Genomic DNA, 17791 nt, shown 5'->3' with positions numbered 1-17791 from the left:
TATGGAGTAGTCTTTGGGCATTTTTTTAATCAGGCTTCTAAGTTGGACAGGGGGAGGGATGGCAAGAGAGTGGTAGAACTCCAGTAGGTGAGCAGTGAGAAGGTGGGTCTTCTTCTTCCCATAAAGAGTATAAACAGTATAAGAAAAACAGCAACTGGAGGTGTCTTACATCAAAGACAGCAGCAAGGGTTACAAAGCGTCTTCCCATAAGAAGTCACATGCTTGTGTCTTATGTCATGTAGCCTTTACCTTCTACATTTTGTGGATAGTCTCGATAGTTATTGAATTTCTTGAACCATTCATATCTGTGCCTAAGCCTTCTAGGAACTTACTAGTGTTCCGTTTACTTCCATTGTATTGTACTATTGCTTTATTTGTGCAAAGTGTATGTCATGGTGATGCACTTTCCTTGGCCATACCTTTAAACTGATGCAGGCTGGCCATTACCAGTACCCAGTTTTCAAAAACAAAATCAGAAGTGAATTTTCAGTCATTTATTTATGCATTGATTCTCCAGTTGCCCTCTTACTCCGGCACAGAGCCATGGGTGTCCTGGAGCTTTTTCTGGCACTCTGTGGGTCCAAGTCGTAGAAGTTCATACTAAATGGGGTATCAGCTAATTGCAGAGAACTGAAATTCTACTCTTTATTCCTTAAATTTCTTAACCAACTGATATGTATCGGCATTTGATGTGTAGCATGCGTATGTGTGCGCGCGCGCGTGTGTTCGTGCGTGTGTGTGCATGCGTGTGCTCGTGTGTGTGCGTGCGTGTGCGTGTGTGTGTGTGTGTGTGTGTGTGTGTGTGTGTGTGTGTGTGTGTGTGTGTATTTGTCTGTGTGTGAGTGGTGCCAAAAGAAAGGCCTTTGATATAAAGTCTGTAACGTGTCATCATTTTTTTAACATGTTTATTAAATTATCACTTAAGACATAGTAGCATGTAGCATAGTACACGTGCACTAATAGAAATGTAAACAAACCATATAAACATTTTCATTTTCATGCATAGACATATGTGTTTTCTTTCTTTTCAACAATTATCATTAGGCTTATTATTGAGGATAATACCCCTTTCAGTATGTACCTGTGAAAATACTTGTCACAGCTGGAATAACCATAGTGGTTTCTCACTAAAAAATCAAAGGCCTAAATTGCAAAAACTGTGCTGATTGTTTCAAAGCCTTGTCCCTCTTCTCAGTATCGTACAAGCTGCTGATAGGTTACCAGTGACTAGGGTAAAGAGCTTCAACAGACCATTTTCTGTTAGACTTATTACACATTTGCAAGATCAGTAGTTTCAATCTGTTTTGCCAAATAAGTACAACATATTGGAGGGATAGGTATGTATCCCAGAGAATACACTTCTATGGAACCATGTTCTACTCCACATAAAGCAAAGTCCTTCAGTTACTCTATTCAAATGTAATTTGAATGAATGAATGGGTAACTGCAAATTGACCCCCAGTATAGCATCCTTGTCCCTTATAAATAGGGGAAACAGTAAATGTCCCATCATATCCTTGTTCGACTTAAGCAAAATGTAAGGGCTAAAAACTAATATAGGAATGTAATGCTAGGCATTTTAAGAGCCTAACACACCAGTAGCCTAGTAAGTAATTGTCAACCTATGAACCTGTCATTCACTTCAGCATTATATAAATTGTTCTATTCCTGCCTTTCCTTAAACCTCACTCCTCATATTAATGCTCAGAAGGAAGAGTGAGGTGTAAGGGAAGGCAGGAATTGAGCAATTTATGTAATGGTGGAGTGAATAATAATTGTTAGACAGAAAACATACAATGTAATGTATGAATAGGAGAAGTGTTAATTTGTTTTTTTCTTTTTTATTAATGCATGTGTGCCTTTGTCTTTAGTGATAATTTAATACAGGAGTTTAAAGCAAAAAAGCTATATAAAGAGAGACTGGAAAAGTGAAACAACAAAGAAACACTAGACAAGTTTGACAATCCTAGCCCTGAAGAAAGGATGTAATGTTTAAGTAGTTCAGGTGTAGCTACCATATGTGAGTGGCAAGTGGGCACTGCCTTTCAAATACGAAGACTTGGAAGGAAGAGCACAGAATATGAAGAGCAAGCTGTAGAGCTACGGGCAGATGCAGGTACATTTTTTCACAGAGTGGTGTACGATTGAAACAGACTTCTAGAAGAGTTAGCAGTGTGAAATAGTAATGGAATTCAACAGTATTTGGCACAGAAATTAAGAGAATTCTTTTATATGTTATATAAAACATTTAGTAGGATCTGTGTTTTGCTAAATACATGATGGGTCAGATACTCCTTACTTTGTGTTAAAAAGTGCAATTCTGCATAGTTGAGTACCCATACAAGCTTTCTGGAGGAGGACAAAATTATAGTTAAGCTATGTGTATATTAATGCCTCCTTTATTTACAACAGTGGAAATTTATTTAGGTGTTCTCTTTTAATATTATGAGATGGCCATGTTTAAATATGAACAATTCACTGAGGCTTATGCACAGTTTATCATACATAGTAAAAAGATATTAGTCCATTTGTTCCTGCAGATTTGATGGTGGGCTTCTTTCAGTGTACAGTGACTAATCAAATTTAAAGCCTTATTGTTAACGTGAGCGTGTTTCATTTGCTTTTCAGGACTACAGTGGTCGCTGCAACTGCGTTTTTGGATGCCTTTCAGAAAGTGGCTGACATGGCAACTAACACACGGGGTAAGCAGATTGGTCAATATTTGGTGTGGGGCTGAATGCAAGCAGAAGTTTATAGTGGCAAGAAACAATGGTGTTTAGTTTGTAATGACAAATCTTCGAAATGTTTAGTTTGAAAATATTTCAGAACAGAAATATTGTGGTTTGCTTCAGGTAATGCACAGGACTGTGTACAAAGTTGCTCATTCTCACTCTGCATTTCTTAATACGTTGTGTAATTACACATCAGACAATTTGAATGAACTGAAAGAGCTGGAATGCGTAACATGAGACTGTTCTCCATAAATCATACAGTAGGATTTCATCAGGAGTTTTTGGAACAGCTGATATGGTTAGTTGCGACTCTAGATACCACAGCTGTCCATGTTTGGTTTTTGTGGATTGCCAAGTATGCACCCCCTCCTATTTTTGGAGGGGATATGTATAATTGTTATACTAAATTTAGTAGCTTGTAGTCTCACTCTTAAAAGGCATGCAGAATGTACAGTGTGTGAGATCCATAAGCCTCAGTTGTCTGAGGTGTCACTGTATCTCTGTGTAAACTGTGTGCTAGATTTATGAAGTTATGCTTTTTATTGAGTTCCTAATGGGCTCTTGGACGTTTTTTCTCTTTCCTTAGTGAACCTTTCCCATCCCAACATTCTCTACTTTGGTGTAACACTCGGTGTTTAACCCATCTCTTTGATACTAGTAATGGATATTATTTTGGTTATTTTTGTGACACTGTCCTCTTCTCCAAATACTTTTTCATAAATAAATGTTTTTCTTTTTCTCTCATTCCTGTATATAGTATGTTTTACAGTATGCTTTGTTGTTGTGAACAGGGCAGTGTTGTGCATTTTAAATCTTCTCCTCAGGGCTATAGCGAGAATATTTGGAACTATACAGACCTTTCAGACTGCTGCCCCCCCCCCATTCTTTCCTTGGGGGGTTATCATATATTCTCATACTTTTACCTCCTCATTGTGTAGATGTACTTCTAGTCCTTTTTTGCATTCACTTGATGTGCATGTTTTCTAATATTTCTTTGAACTGCTGCCAAAGGTTCCCTGCCCTTCAGATTCTGACTCCTAGGGTGTGAGAGGAATGGGGGAGGATTAGGTGTAAATTAGTTTCAGGTTGGAACTGGATGCAACTTTACAGCTAAAAGATTTGACAGTTATATGTAATGTCTCATCTGCTTTTGAAAGAATATTGTGGCAGCTGCTGAAGTTAGCAAATTTAACAAATGAATCACTGGCTCATTTTCACAGATGATTTATTGTCGGGTACAATAGAGGAGTCATTACTACGTGAAAAATACTGTATCTTGCAGTTGAAGGGTTGTGCAGTGCAGGAAATCCCGAAGCATGCTAAGCCGAATTGGTTGCACACAAGGCATGTAGTAGATGTTGTGTGTGAAGCAGAGAACTTTCTCTAATTTGTGCAAGGTGTGTTTTATTCAGAAGCTAAGGGTGTTTTCTTAGGTGTAACAGGATTGCTTTTTGTGTTTGACCACTGTTCCCTGTTATTTAGTTTTCACTTATTCCAAATGTTGTGTGACTTTGGAGTTAATGTATTTCAGTAAGAGCGTTTTGGGGGGGTGTATGGGTGATGCAGAGAGGGCTGACCTACTGCATAAATGTTTGTTTAGGGGTTTCGTCTTTCAGGTAATGTTTTGCTTGATGTATAGAAAGCAACAGAATGTTACTCACTGCAATGTTTGTGTTAACATAGGGGAAGTAAATGCAAGTGGCTTGACCAAAAGGAGCTGCAAGTGTGTTGTGTATGAGGTTGGCATAGTGTATTGATCGGACTGTATACTGAATGTGAAGTGACCACACTGTGATATAGAGTAGCGAATACCAAGCATGAAGAAGTCCCAGTTGGTTAATAAGAAGACGCACTGCATAGTGGAGATTTTATACCATCTGTGAAGGGAAGTCTGTATTGAAGGGAGTTTAAGTGGGCAGTAGGAGACTGCGCACAGGGTAAGAAATGGACATATTTTGAGGGATCTGCCAGTGTGTAAGTTGGATGCATTGCACTGAGAGACATGAGTACACTGCATGAGGTCTCTTCAGTGTGGTATTCTCTGTAGCACATGCTAATTCCTCAACAGATGCACTGTGTCAGTCACACGATAGTGTGCACAGACTTATCCCTGCATCTCCTGGAAAGTACAGGACTCCATCACAGTTTGCCTCCTATGAGGTTTGAGAGGACCCTATGGCTGTTTCTAAGATGGACAAGGATTAATAGGTGCAGTCACGCACCTTTGTATTGCTTCACCCCAAATGGCTGTTCCTTTGCACAGGTGTAACAGTTTAAACTGGTCTGAAGCAGCTATTTCATCTCCTGAGATATTTCCGAGGTAGATGCTTAAGGACTTCGGCTTGTATTTCTTTGGGACTTATAGGGGGTGCTGTCTGGGAAACCTGAAGTTGCTATGAGCCTTCTCCTTTTGCTCCCAAGAAGGCATGCACCCTTTGCAAGCCCATATATGAACAATAATTCTTAAAGCTTAATAATGCCTATAGCTTTGTTATCTGTTCTGGTTGAGCATGCATGCCAGAGGCCACGGCACTTTTCCACCTTGCAGTCTAACAAAAGAGTCCAGGACATTAAACATGTGCAGCAAGAGAGTTTAGTTCTGTGCCATACTGATGCTTAGTGTCTTCAACTATTCATTTCATATGTCCAAATTCCAGTCCCAGTTGGTTAACAAGGCTACTGAAAAGATTGCTTTGATTGTGCAGAAGCTTCCAATCCAGGTCATAGACTCAGATTTTTGCCTGCACAGAATGGTGTGCCTAAGATTTTCTTGCCTTAAGGAGGAGATCAGGAACATGATCCTGGATGCCTGTTTCTTGAGGGGAAATTCTCTTCCTCCAGCCTGCTGAGAACCTGGATGACCTCCTGAAGAGGAAGCGGAACTTCTGCGGAGGCCCTTCATGAGTCCTCTACTTTAATTTTCTACTCTTTCAAGCCTAGCAAAACCCTGAAAGGAGAGGAGGTGTCTTTGCCATCAGTGTAAGGCTCGGAATCATTGTACGGTCTTGTACGTACCAGTACCAGCTGTGTTGCCAGAGGATAGCTGTACTGTCCACTTGTGCAAGCCTGACTTAAGTCTGGAACGGCCTTTTTTTTTTTTTTTGAGTTTGACACAACTTAAAGAAGTATCACAGAGGACCAGTGGATGCCATAAAGTAGAACAGTAGTATCACAGAGGACCAGTGGTCTCTATACAAGGTCATTCTCAACTATGTTCTGGAAATTCACAGTCTTCCCCCTGTCACTGGTTGGTCAGACTGTCTCAGCAGAGCTTTTGAGATAGCCCAGACTACCCTGCTGAAAGAAGTCTGTAAATGCTGTCTCATTTTTGGAAGAGTTGTAGGGGTTTTACTTATCTTTTTTCTGGTTTCAGATGATATAAATTAGTTCTGTCCCATTTTGGACCTCAGCACCTCTACTCTGTGAAACCACTAAGGTGGGTTGCAGATAGTCACACTACAGAGGCTCATGCCTTGGTCCTGCAGGAAGCATGAGAGATGTGATTGGACTTGATGGGTACCTTTTAACACATTACTATTTGGGGACCACTTAGAACATTTCTGTGGTTCATTGTGGTGGGCATCACTTCCTGTACAATGTGTTGCTGTTTGGACTTTCTTCAACTGCTGCAGTATTTACCAGCGTATTAACTGTAGTGATTAAAGCCCTGTATGGAAAGATGTCAGTGTTCCCTTAACTGCATGACTGGTATCAGATAGCCTTATCTAGGGACTTCCTGGAATTTACAGTCCCCAGGGGGTCACCATTAATGTGGTGTTCCCTTAACTGCATGACTGGTATCAGATAGCCTTATCTAGGGACTTCCTGGAGTTTACAGTCCCCAGGGGGTCACCATTAATTTGAGGTAGTCCTTTCTGACTCCTTCTTGGAAGATTGTCATTACCAGAGTTGAGCTGAACACTTTCTAATGCCAGTTATATCTGCCCTCAAGAAGTATTCCCAGAAGGTTATAGTCTTGACCGTCTGGGTGAAGACACTACAGTGTCCAGGCTTGGGCTCTGCTACACTTTTTAGGATTATTATGTCATGATTTTCATGTACCTTTTGTACACCTGAGCATGTTGTTGTAGCAGTGGGCTGTGAGGTTTTGGTGACCTCAGCGATACCTCACTCTTATAGGCTTTCTTTTGAGGCTAGACTCTTGTTGCAGGTCTCTGGAGTGTTGAGAAGTCATTGACTTGTTTTGTGGTTCTACCCTTTTCTGTAAACAAGCCAACTCATTACAAATTATGATAAGAGATGTTTCCCTTACTGACTTGGGAGCTCATCTAGGCTCCTGCATGGTGGAGAGACTCTGATCCTATCTGGAGAAGGGGGCTGCATATCAACTTTTTGAAGGTAAAAGCAGCCTTCCTGACTCTAGTAACCTTGGAAACAAAGTGTTTTCAGGGCCTCTCCTCATCCCGTCAAACAGCCAGTCTGTGATGTGATACCTAAACAAGATAGGTACAAATGTGTACCCCCTGTGTAGGCAGACGGTGCTTCTTTGGCAGTGGGCATACACAAGGGGCATCACTGTTTTAGCAGTGATCTGAACAAGCCAGTGGTCTCTCTGAGCCACTGCATAAGATTTTTCCTGGAGCTGTAGATATGGAGGCTGTGGCTGGTTTTAGTACTCTCCAGAAGTGTGGGCACTGTAGTAATGGAGCTGTTCACTACTCAGAAAGATTCAATCTTCCCCTTGTTCTGCTTAGTTCAGTGGGACAAGAGAAGAGATATAGATGGATGCACTCTCTCTTCTGTAATGTGGAGAGAATCCTGTAAGTTTTCATGCCATTCCTGCCAATTCCATGTTTCATTGCAAGGATCAGGGAAGGAAAAACAAAACTCATTCTTTTAAGCCCTTGATTCTTCAGAAGAGAACAGTTTCAGGTTGTCAGGCCTTTAATGGTACTAGAAACTCTTTTGGTCCCACCAAGGACTGTTGACAGCTGTCTCTGCCCGGGGGCCTAGTTTTTATTGCAGACCCCCATGTTCCTGCTGATTTGTGTGGTAGATTCTCAAGAGTTGTTTAGGCTGGTAGTAAACCTTCTACATGAGTGGCCTGTACTCCCATTTATAAACCGTTCCCAGTCTAAGTGAAAATGTGCCCTCGCCCTGTGGTAACTTTCTGGTAATCTGATAAATCTGAGGCATTACCCAACAAGTCTGTTGTATCTTGGCTCTCCAGAGTACTAGTACTCCTAGTGACTTTAATGTATCCATACCCAGTGTGGCCAAATCACATTGGGATTGTATTATAAATTAAACTTTCTTTATTTTTTTTAATCTGGCACATTGAGTTAGTTTAAGAAACATATTTTGATAGGCTCCCTATGGTGTGCCTTTGCAGTAGAACCTTTAAATCAGGAGGAGCATCTGAGGGTAGCTTTTTGTTAGTAACTGAAATTCCTACCCAGTGGCAATCAGAACCTTGTCCCATTTTAGTCTCCCTGTCCAGAGTTTAGTAAATGATCTACTGTCAGCATCCAAGGCATCTTTTCTTTCTTTCCAGTTTCTTTGTTTTGAGTCATTGTCGTTCTCATTTATTAGATTTATTCATGACTTACACAAAATTTTATCTATTGATATGTACTTTTGTCTTTTCTAAAACTCTGTTTTATGTTATCCAGCGTGTTCTATTTGTATTCATTCTGTTCAGCTGGTTAATGTAATTGTAACTGTTCATATTTGCTTTTTGTACCTTTTGTACAGGTATTATATTTGGAGCATTTCGTCTTGTGACTCCGCTGAAAAGGGGCAACATGCCCAACTGGACAATCCCAGTAAAGAAATAATAATAATAATAATAATAATAATAATAATAATAATAATAATAATAATAATAATAATAATAACAATAATAATAATGATAATAATTAATAATAATAATAATAATAATAATAATAATAACAATAATAATAATAATAATAATAATAATGATAATAATTAAGAATAATAATAATAATAATAATAATAATAATGATAATAATAATAATAATGATAATAATAATAATAATAATAATGACGTCAGTTGGATCAGTAGGCCCGAGGTATCACACCCCTAATAGTCCAGCTGAATATTCTGTAGGTACTTTTCAGCTGTCTGCTCTGAATTGACAAGGCTGATGTACTGAAGTTTTTTGTGAAATTCAGGGGTTCAGGGTGAGCTGGGGACACTAGAATTTATGAACGGTACCCTGTTTATCTGTCAGTGTATTGTAAACTTGTGAATTTGTACTACCTATTGCTGACAGCAAAGGCTACAGATCAGGGTAGAAACTGACTTTATTTACTACTCTCTCTGAATTGTCAGCTTTTTTTAGTTGCCCTTACACCCAAAACACAAGTTGCTTTGTTGTCTAGTCTGATCACTCTTTAGACATTGATGTTTTTCCCCTGCTATTTGTTTTTCCACATCCAGTACTTTGGACACTTCCATTTTTTCATGTCCTAGTTCTTTGCAAAAGTAGCAGGTCACAGCCAAAAGGATTTCAGACGGTACCTTTGATTTTTTTTTTTATCTGTTGCTATCTCACACACACTTTCACCTATAATGAGTAACTGCTTCGGTTTAATAATCATTTGGCAACTATCTGAGTAGTGTTTGCCTTACTTCCAATGCTTTGTTTAATGGCATTATGTAAACCCTATATTTGTTAACAAAAAATGTCTCTACTAAGCCTTTTTTAATCAGAATATCCATGGAATATTTGAACTTCTTGCCTGTATAGTCTCTCATTTTTTCAGCAAATTATTCTGTTTAGCGATTTTAAAATGATTAAGCAGTCGTGGAGTCATTTGATCAAACTGTGTCAACATTTTTGAGTGTATGCTTGCAGTGTTAACTAATTGTTCTGTAAAGTTTTTTTTGTTTTACTCTGTGTCCTTTTTTTCCCACAAATATTGTTTATTAATGGTGACAACATCAATCCATACCAGTGCTTAATTACCATGTCCTTTTACAATATAATATTTTGGTAAATAGTAGCAACCAACACTTGATAAATTACAAACTTTAACAATAAAAAGAGATGAAACAGAACTAGTAATAATGAACAATTACCTGCAGGTGTAAGTGCCGAAAGAACAACAAAACTAATTTCCCTTACATGCTGGGCTAAACAAGGGAATTAATAATTCTGGATCTATATGTGGACCAAGATATCCATTTTAACATAGTGGCAGGTTGTGAATTCAGAGGGACTAGAGATATTTCTAACTGCATTACTTCATCTTCATCTAGTAAATTTGTTAACTGGGTAAGGGTTGGTCCTTCTGACTACTGCCACAAGCATGTAATATAGTTCTTAGAAAATAGCATGACCAAAGTTAAGAATAGCTGTTTACATCTAGGAAGAGCACTGTGTTCCTGCTAATCTAGAAGTATATGTGTGGGCTAAGCTGTATAGGTTCCTCCAAAAGTTCCGTCAAACAAATTTGAAGTTTGATTTTAAAATCTTCCAACTTGGGACAAGAATAAAAAATATGCACCCCATCTCCTGTACCCACTGATAAATATCTCCAGCAGTTAGAATTGGTGTTAAGGAACGTTCTACCCAGCCTTACCAGGGTATAAAAATATTTATGAAGGCACTTCCAACCAAAAGTCTTAAATTTTCTAATTTGAGTGACTTTATATAGTCTAAGATAGATAACAAAACCAATTCCTCTCAGGTATTCGTGTTGCGAGTAGCCTCTCCCATTCACGCTTATATTTTAAAGCCAAGTTCTGTTTTGATGTGTTCAGAAGTCTAAAAATGTTTGATATAAGATTTGTCTTGCAGTCTTTCTCATTCCTTCTTCTTTCGGCTGCTCCCATTAGGGGTCGCCACAGCGGATCATCTGTTTTCATTTTTTCCTGTCCTCTGCATCTTGCTCTGTCACACCAACCACCTGCATGTCCTCTCTGACCACATCCATAAACCTTATCTTAGGCCTTCCTCTTTTCCTGTTACCTGGTAGCTTCATCCTTAGCATCTTTTTTCCAATATACCCAGCATCCCTCCTCAGCACATGTCCAAACCAACGTAATCTTGCCTCTCTGGCTTTGTCTCCAAACCTTCCAACCTGGGTTGACCCTCTAATATACTTATTCCTAATCCTGTCCACCCTGGTCACACCCAGTGCAAATCTTAACATCTTTAACTCTGCCATGTCCAGCTCTGACTCCTGCCTTTTTGTCAATGCCACTGTCTCCAACCCATATAACATAGCTGGTCTCACTACCCTCTTGTAGACCTTCCCTTTCACTCTTACTGGTACTCATCTGTCACAAATTACTCTTCAGGTGTATAGACCAATTTATTGTTTTTAGTTTTGAGATTAACCCTAAATAATTAAATTGGAAGCCCCAGGAAAGTTTGTACTTATCCCTAACTACCTGCCAGATTAAAACCTGACTTTCTTTTGTTAGCTGATACCAATATTTTAGGGGCGACATTGACAAAGTTCCATCCTCTAGGATAACTTGGCCCTGCTTCATCAACTTGGAGTGTTGTATAGGTAACATTATATGTTCTTTGTGTTTCACTGTTGCAGTCATCACCTGTGGGTTATCCCTGCTGTGGTAGCCCTCGGCTGGCCCGAATACCAGAGTCAGTATTTTTCTGTGTCGGCTGCAGTTGCCTGTAGTCTGACGTCAGGTCGTCAGTGCTGTAAAGCAAGGCAGCCGATGTCATTACATCAGTCTTTCTTGTCGTGGAGCCCGTAGCAGAAGCAGTTCGCATGAGTGCTGGTCGGTCGCTACCAGAGTTTGAATTTCAGCTGAAAATGTCTAAAGCTAAGTACCCTGTTGGGGACCCTTTTTTCTTGCACTAACCAATGTCCGAAAAAGTCGACAATTGTCTCGCCTGTGGAAAGCAGATCCCACACCGAGACTTCCATTCTTACTGCATCACTTGTTGAGGTCCAGACCACAACGTCCCCCATTGCTGGTTCTGTGTCCTCTTTAATGCGAGAACCATTCGCTGTAGAGCTGTTATTCTAGACAGTTATTTTCGTGTTCCGTCTTTGCATTCCGATATGGCGTCTGTCAGCCAACAATCCGTGGACATTCCGAAAAAACGCAGAGGTAAAGATAGAGACAGACCATACAAGGCTAAGCCTTCCGACAATTCCACTGCTAAGCAGGTCGTCAGTTCTCCTGAATTCAGTGAGGCGCTTTTGCAGCCCCTGATGCCCAATTCGATATCTACGCAGGCCTCTACCGAGACCCTTTCGGAGTCTGGTATGTCACAGAAATCTTCTTCGTCTTCCAAGCCTTTCCCTGTCTCTGCTTCGGTTGGGTCCAGAGCCACAGCGCAAGCACCGGCTTCTGAGGAGGCATTTCGAACTACCAAATCTGGACAAAAAAACGACATCTTCTCATCCGACTACTGTTTCTCTTAGACTGACGGATTCTGTCAGGCCACTCCTAGAAAATCTGCTTCTAGCCACCATCTTGCTCCTGCTCCGCCACCCCAGCACAAATGCTTAAAATGGCAGAGGATCTCATCTCCCTTATCTGGGGTAGTCAGGCCACAACTTCTAACAGGAAAAGGCACCCTTCTCCAGAAATTATGACAGAACAGGATTCTGAGGAATCTGACTATTCAGATTTTGAAGAGGAACAACAACCTCTGACTGCGTATGAGGATTCAGATGCAGAGGAATCCATCCCTTCTGCTTCCCCTCCAGAGGACCTTTCCTTTGGGGAAACCCTTCACACCCTCAGTGAACATTTCCAATGGGAATCTCAGGACTTCCCCCAGTCTAAGAAAAGACTTAGAGAGTTTCTGGACCTGCCCCAGCACAACCCCCTGGCCACCCCCCTATTTTAGAAGTGGTGAATGATGTTTTCCATGAATCCAGCTTAGCCACTGATGCCCTCCCACCTACCCTCAGTAAACCTGACAGGTACTGGATTCTCACAGATACTTGTACAGAAATCCTGCTGCAGACCCAGAGGTCATTACACAAGGACCTAAAGGAACTAAGACTAGTTCTGCCAAGAATCCTATTCCTTCTGACAAGGACTCCAGAGCTCTGGACAGATGTGGTAAAAAGGTATACACCTCTGCAACCTTAGCTATCAGAGCTCTCAATTGTCAGTTCCATATGTTAAAATATTGGAACTATTAAAACAAAAATTTCTACCGTTCCTGACTGTACCAATTCAAAAGAGTTAGCAGATTTACTGCACTCTGCTTGTCAAGTGGCCAAACACTCATTACACTATGGATATGAGGCCCTAGAAGCCTTTAACAGGGCAGCAGTGTCAGGATCTGTCATTAGGAGACATGCATGGCTAAAGGGACAACCTCTCCCTGATCATGTCAAGTCTAAACTTATTGCTGCATCCCTGGATAAGGAGCGCTTGTTTGGAGTAAAAGCGGAAGAGGTGCTTAAAAAGATGGAAGACAAAGCTAAATCTATGCAGACAGTAAAATATTTCTTTCAGTTTCAACCTCCCAGGTTCAGCAGGAACTTTTCCTCTAAGCTCTGGTCCTTCCCCACACCTAGCAGACAGGGCCAAGGTAAGCCCCGCAGGAACAGATCATCCAGGCCCCTATCCCAGGGCCAGCAGAGAAGCAAACAGTGGACCACTTCCGCCCCATAGACGGAGTTCTAAGCCACCCTTCTATGGCAAAAATTCACAATGACTCCCCCTCCCCCCTCTGCCCTCCCCTTCACTCACCAAAAGCTAGGAGGAAGGCTCTCCCTCTTCAAAGAAAATTGGCTTTCTGTAACAAAGGACCAATGGGTCTTAAAGATCATTTTTCAGGGATACAAATTCTCTTTCAGCGAACTACCAATTCCAAGTGGGTACCCAGACTTATCTCCAAATCAGTGGACAGAGGCATTGAAACAGGTCCAAACTCTCATATCCCAGGGGGCAGTAGAACCTGTCCCCTCAGATCAAACAGGCAAAGGCTTTTATTCCAGACTATTCCTTGTTCCCAAAAAAGAGAGCACTTGGCACCTCATCCTGGATCTATCCATTCTGAACACCTCCCTGGTGGTCCCCAGATTCAAAATGCTAACTTTGCAGAAGCTACTGCCTATGCTGACAAAAAATGCCTGGTTACTGACCCTAGACCTAAAAGATGCCTACCTCCACATCCCCATAAGGGAATCCTGCAGGAAATTCCTGCGCTTCAGAGCAGGATCACAACACTTTCAGTTCTCTGCACTCCCCTTTGGCTTATCTACTGCACCCAGAGTATTTACCAAATGCTTAGCCTGTTCATAGCATTTTGCAGACAGAGAAATATACAGATTTACCCTTACCTGGACGGCTGCCTCATTCAGGCAGATTACAAAGAAAAGCTGCTCCAGGACCTTCTCTTTGTCAAATCCCTCCTAACTTCCCTAGGGTTCACCATCAACGAGAAAAATCAAAGCAAACTCCCACCAGGAAGATCATTTTCTTGGGAGCTCTACTTGACACAGCATCCCAAATGGCCTTCCTATCCCCAGAAAAGCAGAGCTTCCTGCCTCTCTACTTTACCCACCTGGCTTCCAGAAGTCACCTCACTGCGAGGAAGTTCCTGTGGCCAGGCTTCACATGAGAAAACTTCAGTGGTATCTAAAGAACCTTTGGTGTCAGCACTCTCAGTCTCTAAAGACCTCTCTCCCTCTGATCCCACATATAAGGGCCGAGTTTCTCTGGTGGGCAGAGGCCTGTGCCAAGAACAAGGGTCTTCCCTTCATCCTCCACCCTATCAGTCAGACAATTACCAACGATGCCTCAGACATTGCTTGGGGCGTTCACCTAGCAGGCAGGTGCACCCAAGGTCTTTGGGATGCCCATCACCTTTCCTTACACATCAATCAGAAAGAAACGAATGCAGTACAAAAGGCTCTGACGTCCATCAAACCCCATCTCAGGCCAGGGGTTCTCCTTATAAAAACAGACAACACCACAGTAATGTGGTATATTAACAAAGGGGGGGGGCCCAGTCTTACCCTCTGTACAGGCTAGCCATGAACCTCTGGCTGACAGCCATCTCCATGGGTCTACACCTAATTGCCCAATACCTACCAGGGGTCAACAACACCCTGGCAGACCACGAAAGCTGAAACTTACTGGACCCCCATGAATGGCAGCTCCACAGGGAAATCTTTCTGCAAACCACTCAGGAGTGGGGGACTCCAGAGGTGGATGTCTTTGCTTTGCACCTCAACCACCAGCTGTGAAAGTTCTGTACCAGGGAGTATCACCTCCTAGCATGGAAGGTGGATGCCTTAACCTTCCCCTGGAAATCCCTCTTTGTGTATGCATTCCCTCCTCTGCCTCTTATTTCCTGATCACAATAAGGGAGGAAAGACCAGAGGCCATCCTCATTGCTCCAGATTGGCCCAGACAGCATTGGTACCCCTTACTGCGCAACCTGACCTTACAGCCCCCCAAGCAGCTTCCCCTGATCTCAGACCTCTTGACTCAGGTGAGGGGGGGGGGGGTACTGCACCCAGACCTGCAGACTCTCAATCTTTCAGGATGGCTTATACTTTAAAACCTAACAAGGAGTCCCTGTTAAGCAAACAGGTCCTAGACAGTATCACAGAGGCCAGAAGGCCCAGCACCTGAAAATCTTACACAGGGAAATGGAAAAGATTCTGCTCCGGGAGCCAGTCCAGAGGGGCCAGTACCTCACATCCTTCCATCCCTCTTATCTTGGATTACCTAGCCGAGTTACTCAAAAGTGGCTTCTCCTTTTCTTCTATTAAAATCCATGCCTCCGCCATTTCAGCGCATTACAATTCAGACCTACCCCTCTTCTCTCATCCTTTGATTGAACAATTCTTCAGAAGGGCTTCTAATATCAGACGTCCCAGAAGGCCTCCCACGCCAGCCTGGGACCTGAATTATGTTTTAGAAAAACTAACGTTACCTCCTTTAGAACCTGCTGCTTCAACATAATTGAAATACCTCTCCTGGAAGACTGCCTTCCTACTAGCTATCACCTCAGCCAGAAGGGTTTCAGAACTTCAGGCACTCATGGCTGTTGAGCCCGTCATCATTTTCCATGCAGACAGGGTCTCCCTGAGGTCGATCCCCTCCTTTATGCCCAGGTTGGTATCTAATGTGACCCTCAACCAGGCCATACACCTACCCACCTTCTTTCTCAACCCTCAAAACAAGGGGGAAAGAATTCTGCACTCGCTAGATGTGCACAGACAACTCAGATACTATCTGGACCATACTAAACCCTTCAGAAAAACAGACCAGCTGATTGTCAGCTTTGCCCCAGGGATGGAGGGGAAGCCCATTTCCTAGCAAACCATTTCCAAATGGATATCACGCTGTATCCATTTCTGCTACAAACTACATGGGAACCCCCCTCTTAAGTCTATTCATACCCATTCCACTAGGGCAGCCTCCACTTCCATAGCCTTTCTCAGAGGAGTCCTCATGGGACACCTTGGAAGCTGCCACCTAGACCTCTGTCCATACCTTTACAAAGCATTACCACCTACATCTTTTTTCTAAGTCCAGGGCAGGGTTTGCATCTGCACGTCTGCAGGGTTTGCTGACCCATGCCTAGGGCTCTAACCTATCCTTCCACCCCTCTCCTCAGCTTTGGGAAGCCTCCCACAGGTGATGACTGCAACAGTGAAACACAAAGAACACAGTACAGTTGTGTACACTTACCATAAATGTAGAGGTTCAAGTGTATTCACCGTTGCAGTCCTGGTTTCCCTTCCTCCATTCCCCTTATATCCTCTTCCCCTAGGGGGACATAAGCTTCCCACGGTGGCTTTTAGCCACCAGGACCACTTTATCTTATTTCCTTGTGTTTCTGATGGGTTAGGGCAAGAAAAACTGATGTAATGACATTGGCTGCCTTGCTTTATAGCACTCATGGCATGTCAGACTACAGGCGACTGCAGCCGACGCAGAAAAACATTGACTCTGGTATTCGGGCCAGCCGAGGGCTAACCACAGCAGGGATAACCCACAGGTGATGACTGCAACGGTGAATACACTCGAACATCTACATTTATGGTAAGTGTACACAACTGTACTATCCTTGATATCGGAAAGTGGGGAAGACCTATAGCTTTTTAAAACCTAATTTCTCCCTTTATGCAGGTTTACAGGAAGGTCTCGAATATGTCACCACTTATAAAACACCCCAGATCAATCCAAGTGTCCTGAAAACTAGACCCTATCTAAAATCATAACCTTCCAAACAGAAGATAAATTTGTCATTTGAAGTGTAGATACTATGGCTAAGGCCACTGCAGTCCAGTATAATTCCAACTGAAGAACTGAAATTCCACCGAGTGACGGTGCTATTTCTAGGGTATCTCAGGAAACCATGGGTTTGCTGCTTTTCTCAAGTAAAGTCCCTCATTTTCCTTCTTAATGTTTGAAAAATCATATGTGAAAGAGGGAGGCCTAATGCCTGGGAAATTATATAGTGACAATGGCAATGCAAACTAGTTCAAGTACTGTACCTTCTGGTCTAAATCCAAAGGGATCCTTTTCAATCTTGTTAAATGGTCCTGAATTTTTCCCGTCATAACCTTGTAGGTCATATTAACTGTAACCTGGACTGAATCTGCCACCCATACACCTAAGTATTTTAATTTGGTTGGGGTGTTCAGGAAGGGGAAAACAACTGAATAAAATCTGTAGCATAGCCATATTAACTGAGGCTGCTTTATATTTTTAAATATTTACTTTACACCCAGCCAGTGACCCAGATTTACACGATATATCAAAAATCAAAGGCAGATTCCTTTGAGGTTACGATAGAGATAGTAGACTGTTATCTGCAAAGAGGGATAACTTCAGTTCCATATTGCCCCCACATATATCCCCTAATTGTTGAATCCCTAATTGGTTGACCTAGATGTTCCATAATGGATTAGCTGTATGTTTTCTTCACATCAGTTCTTCATTTCCAGGAGAAATGAGTTTTGTGACCACTTGCAAATCTGTGTGCTTTTAGTATTCCTGTTAGATGCATAAGGTTCAGGGCATTCATACTCCAGGCCATCTTTCTCATGTTGACGGAAAATGTATGTATTTCATGAATAGTATAGGTGTCTGGTAGCAGAAGAAGGTC

General features: G+C 42.0%; 1 protein-coding gene across 3 annotated transcripts in view; it reads left to right on the top strand.

The window, feature by feature from the left end:
- The window catches only part of MTSS1 (MTSS I-BAR domain containing 1), a 1668097-nt gene that overhangs the window by 393148 nt on the left and 1257158 nt on the right, over nucleotides 1–17791 (top strand). For all 3 annotated transcript variants that reach the window (XM_044066600.1, XM_044066599.1, XM_044066601.1), the window contains exon 3: nucleotides 2629–2702. In XM_044066600.1, the coding sequence (XP_043922535.1) occupies nucleotides 2629–2702 (74 nt within the window). The remainder of the gene's footprint in view (nucleotides 1–2628; nucleotides 2703–17791) is intronic.

Source organism: Protopterus annectens, chromosome 3.part1 (genome assembly GCF_019279795.1).
Source record: "Protopterus annectens isolate FY-2018-M chromosome 3.part1, PAN1.0, whole genome shotgun sequence".
Lineage (NCBI taxonomy): Eukaryota > Metazoa > Chordata > Ceratodontiformes > Protopteridae > Protopterus > Protopterus annectens.
The sequence above is the reverse complement of the archived record's forward strand: the minus strand, read 5'-3'. Positions and strand labels throughout refer to the sequence as shown.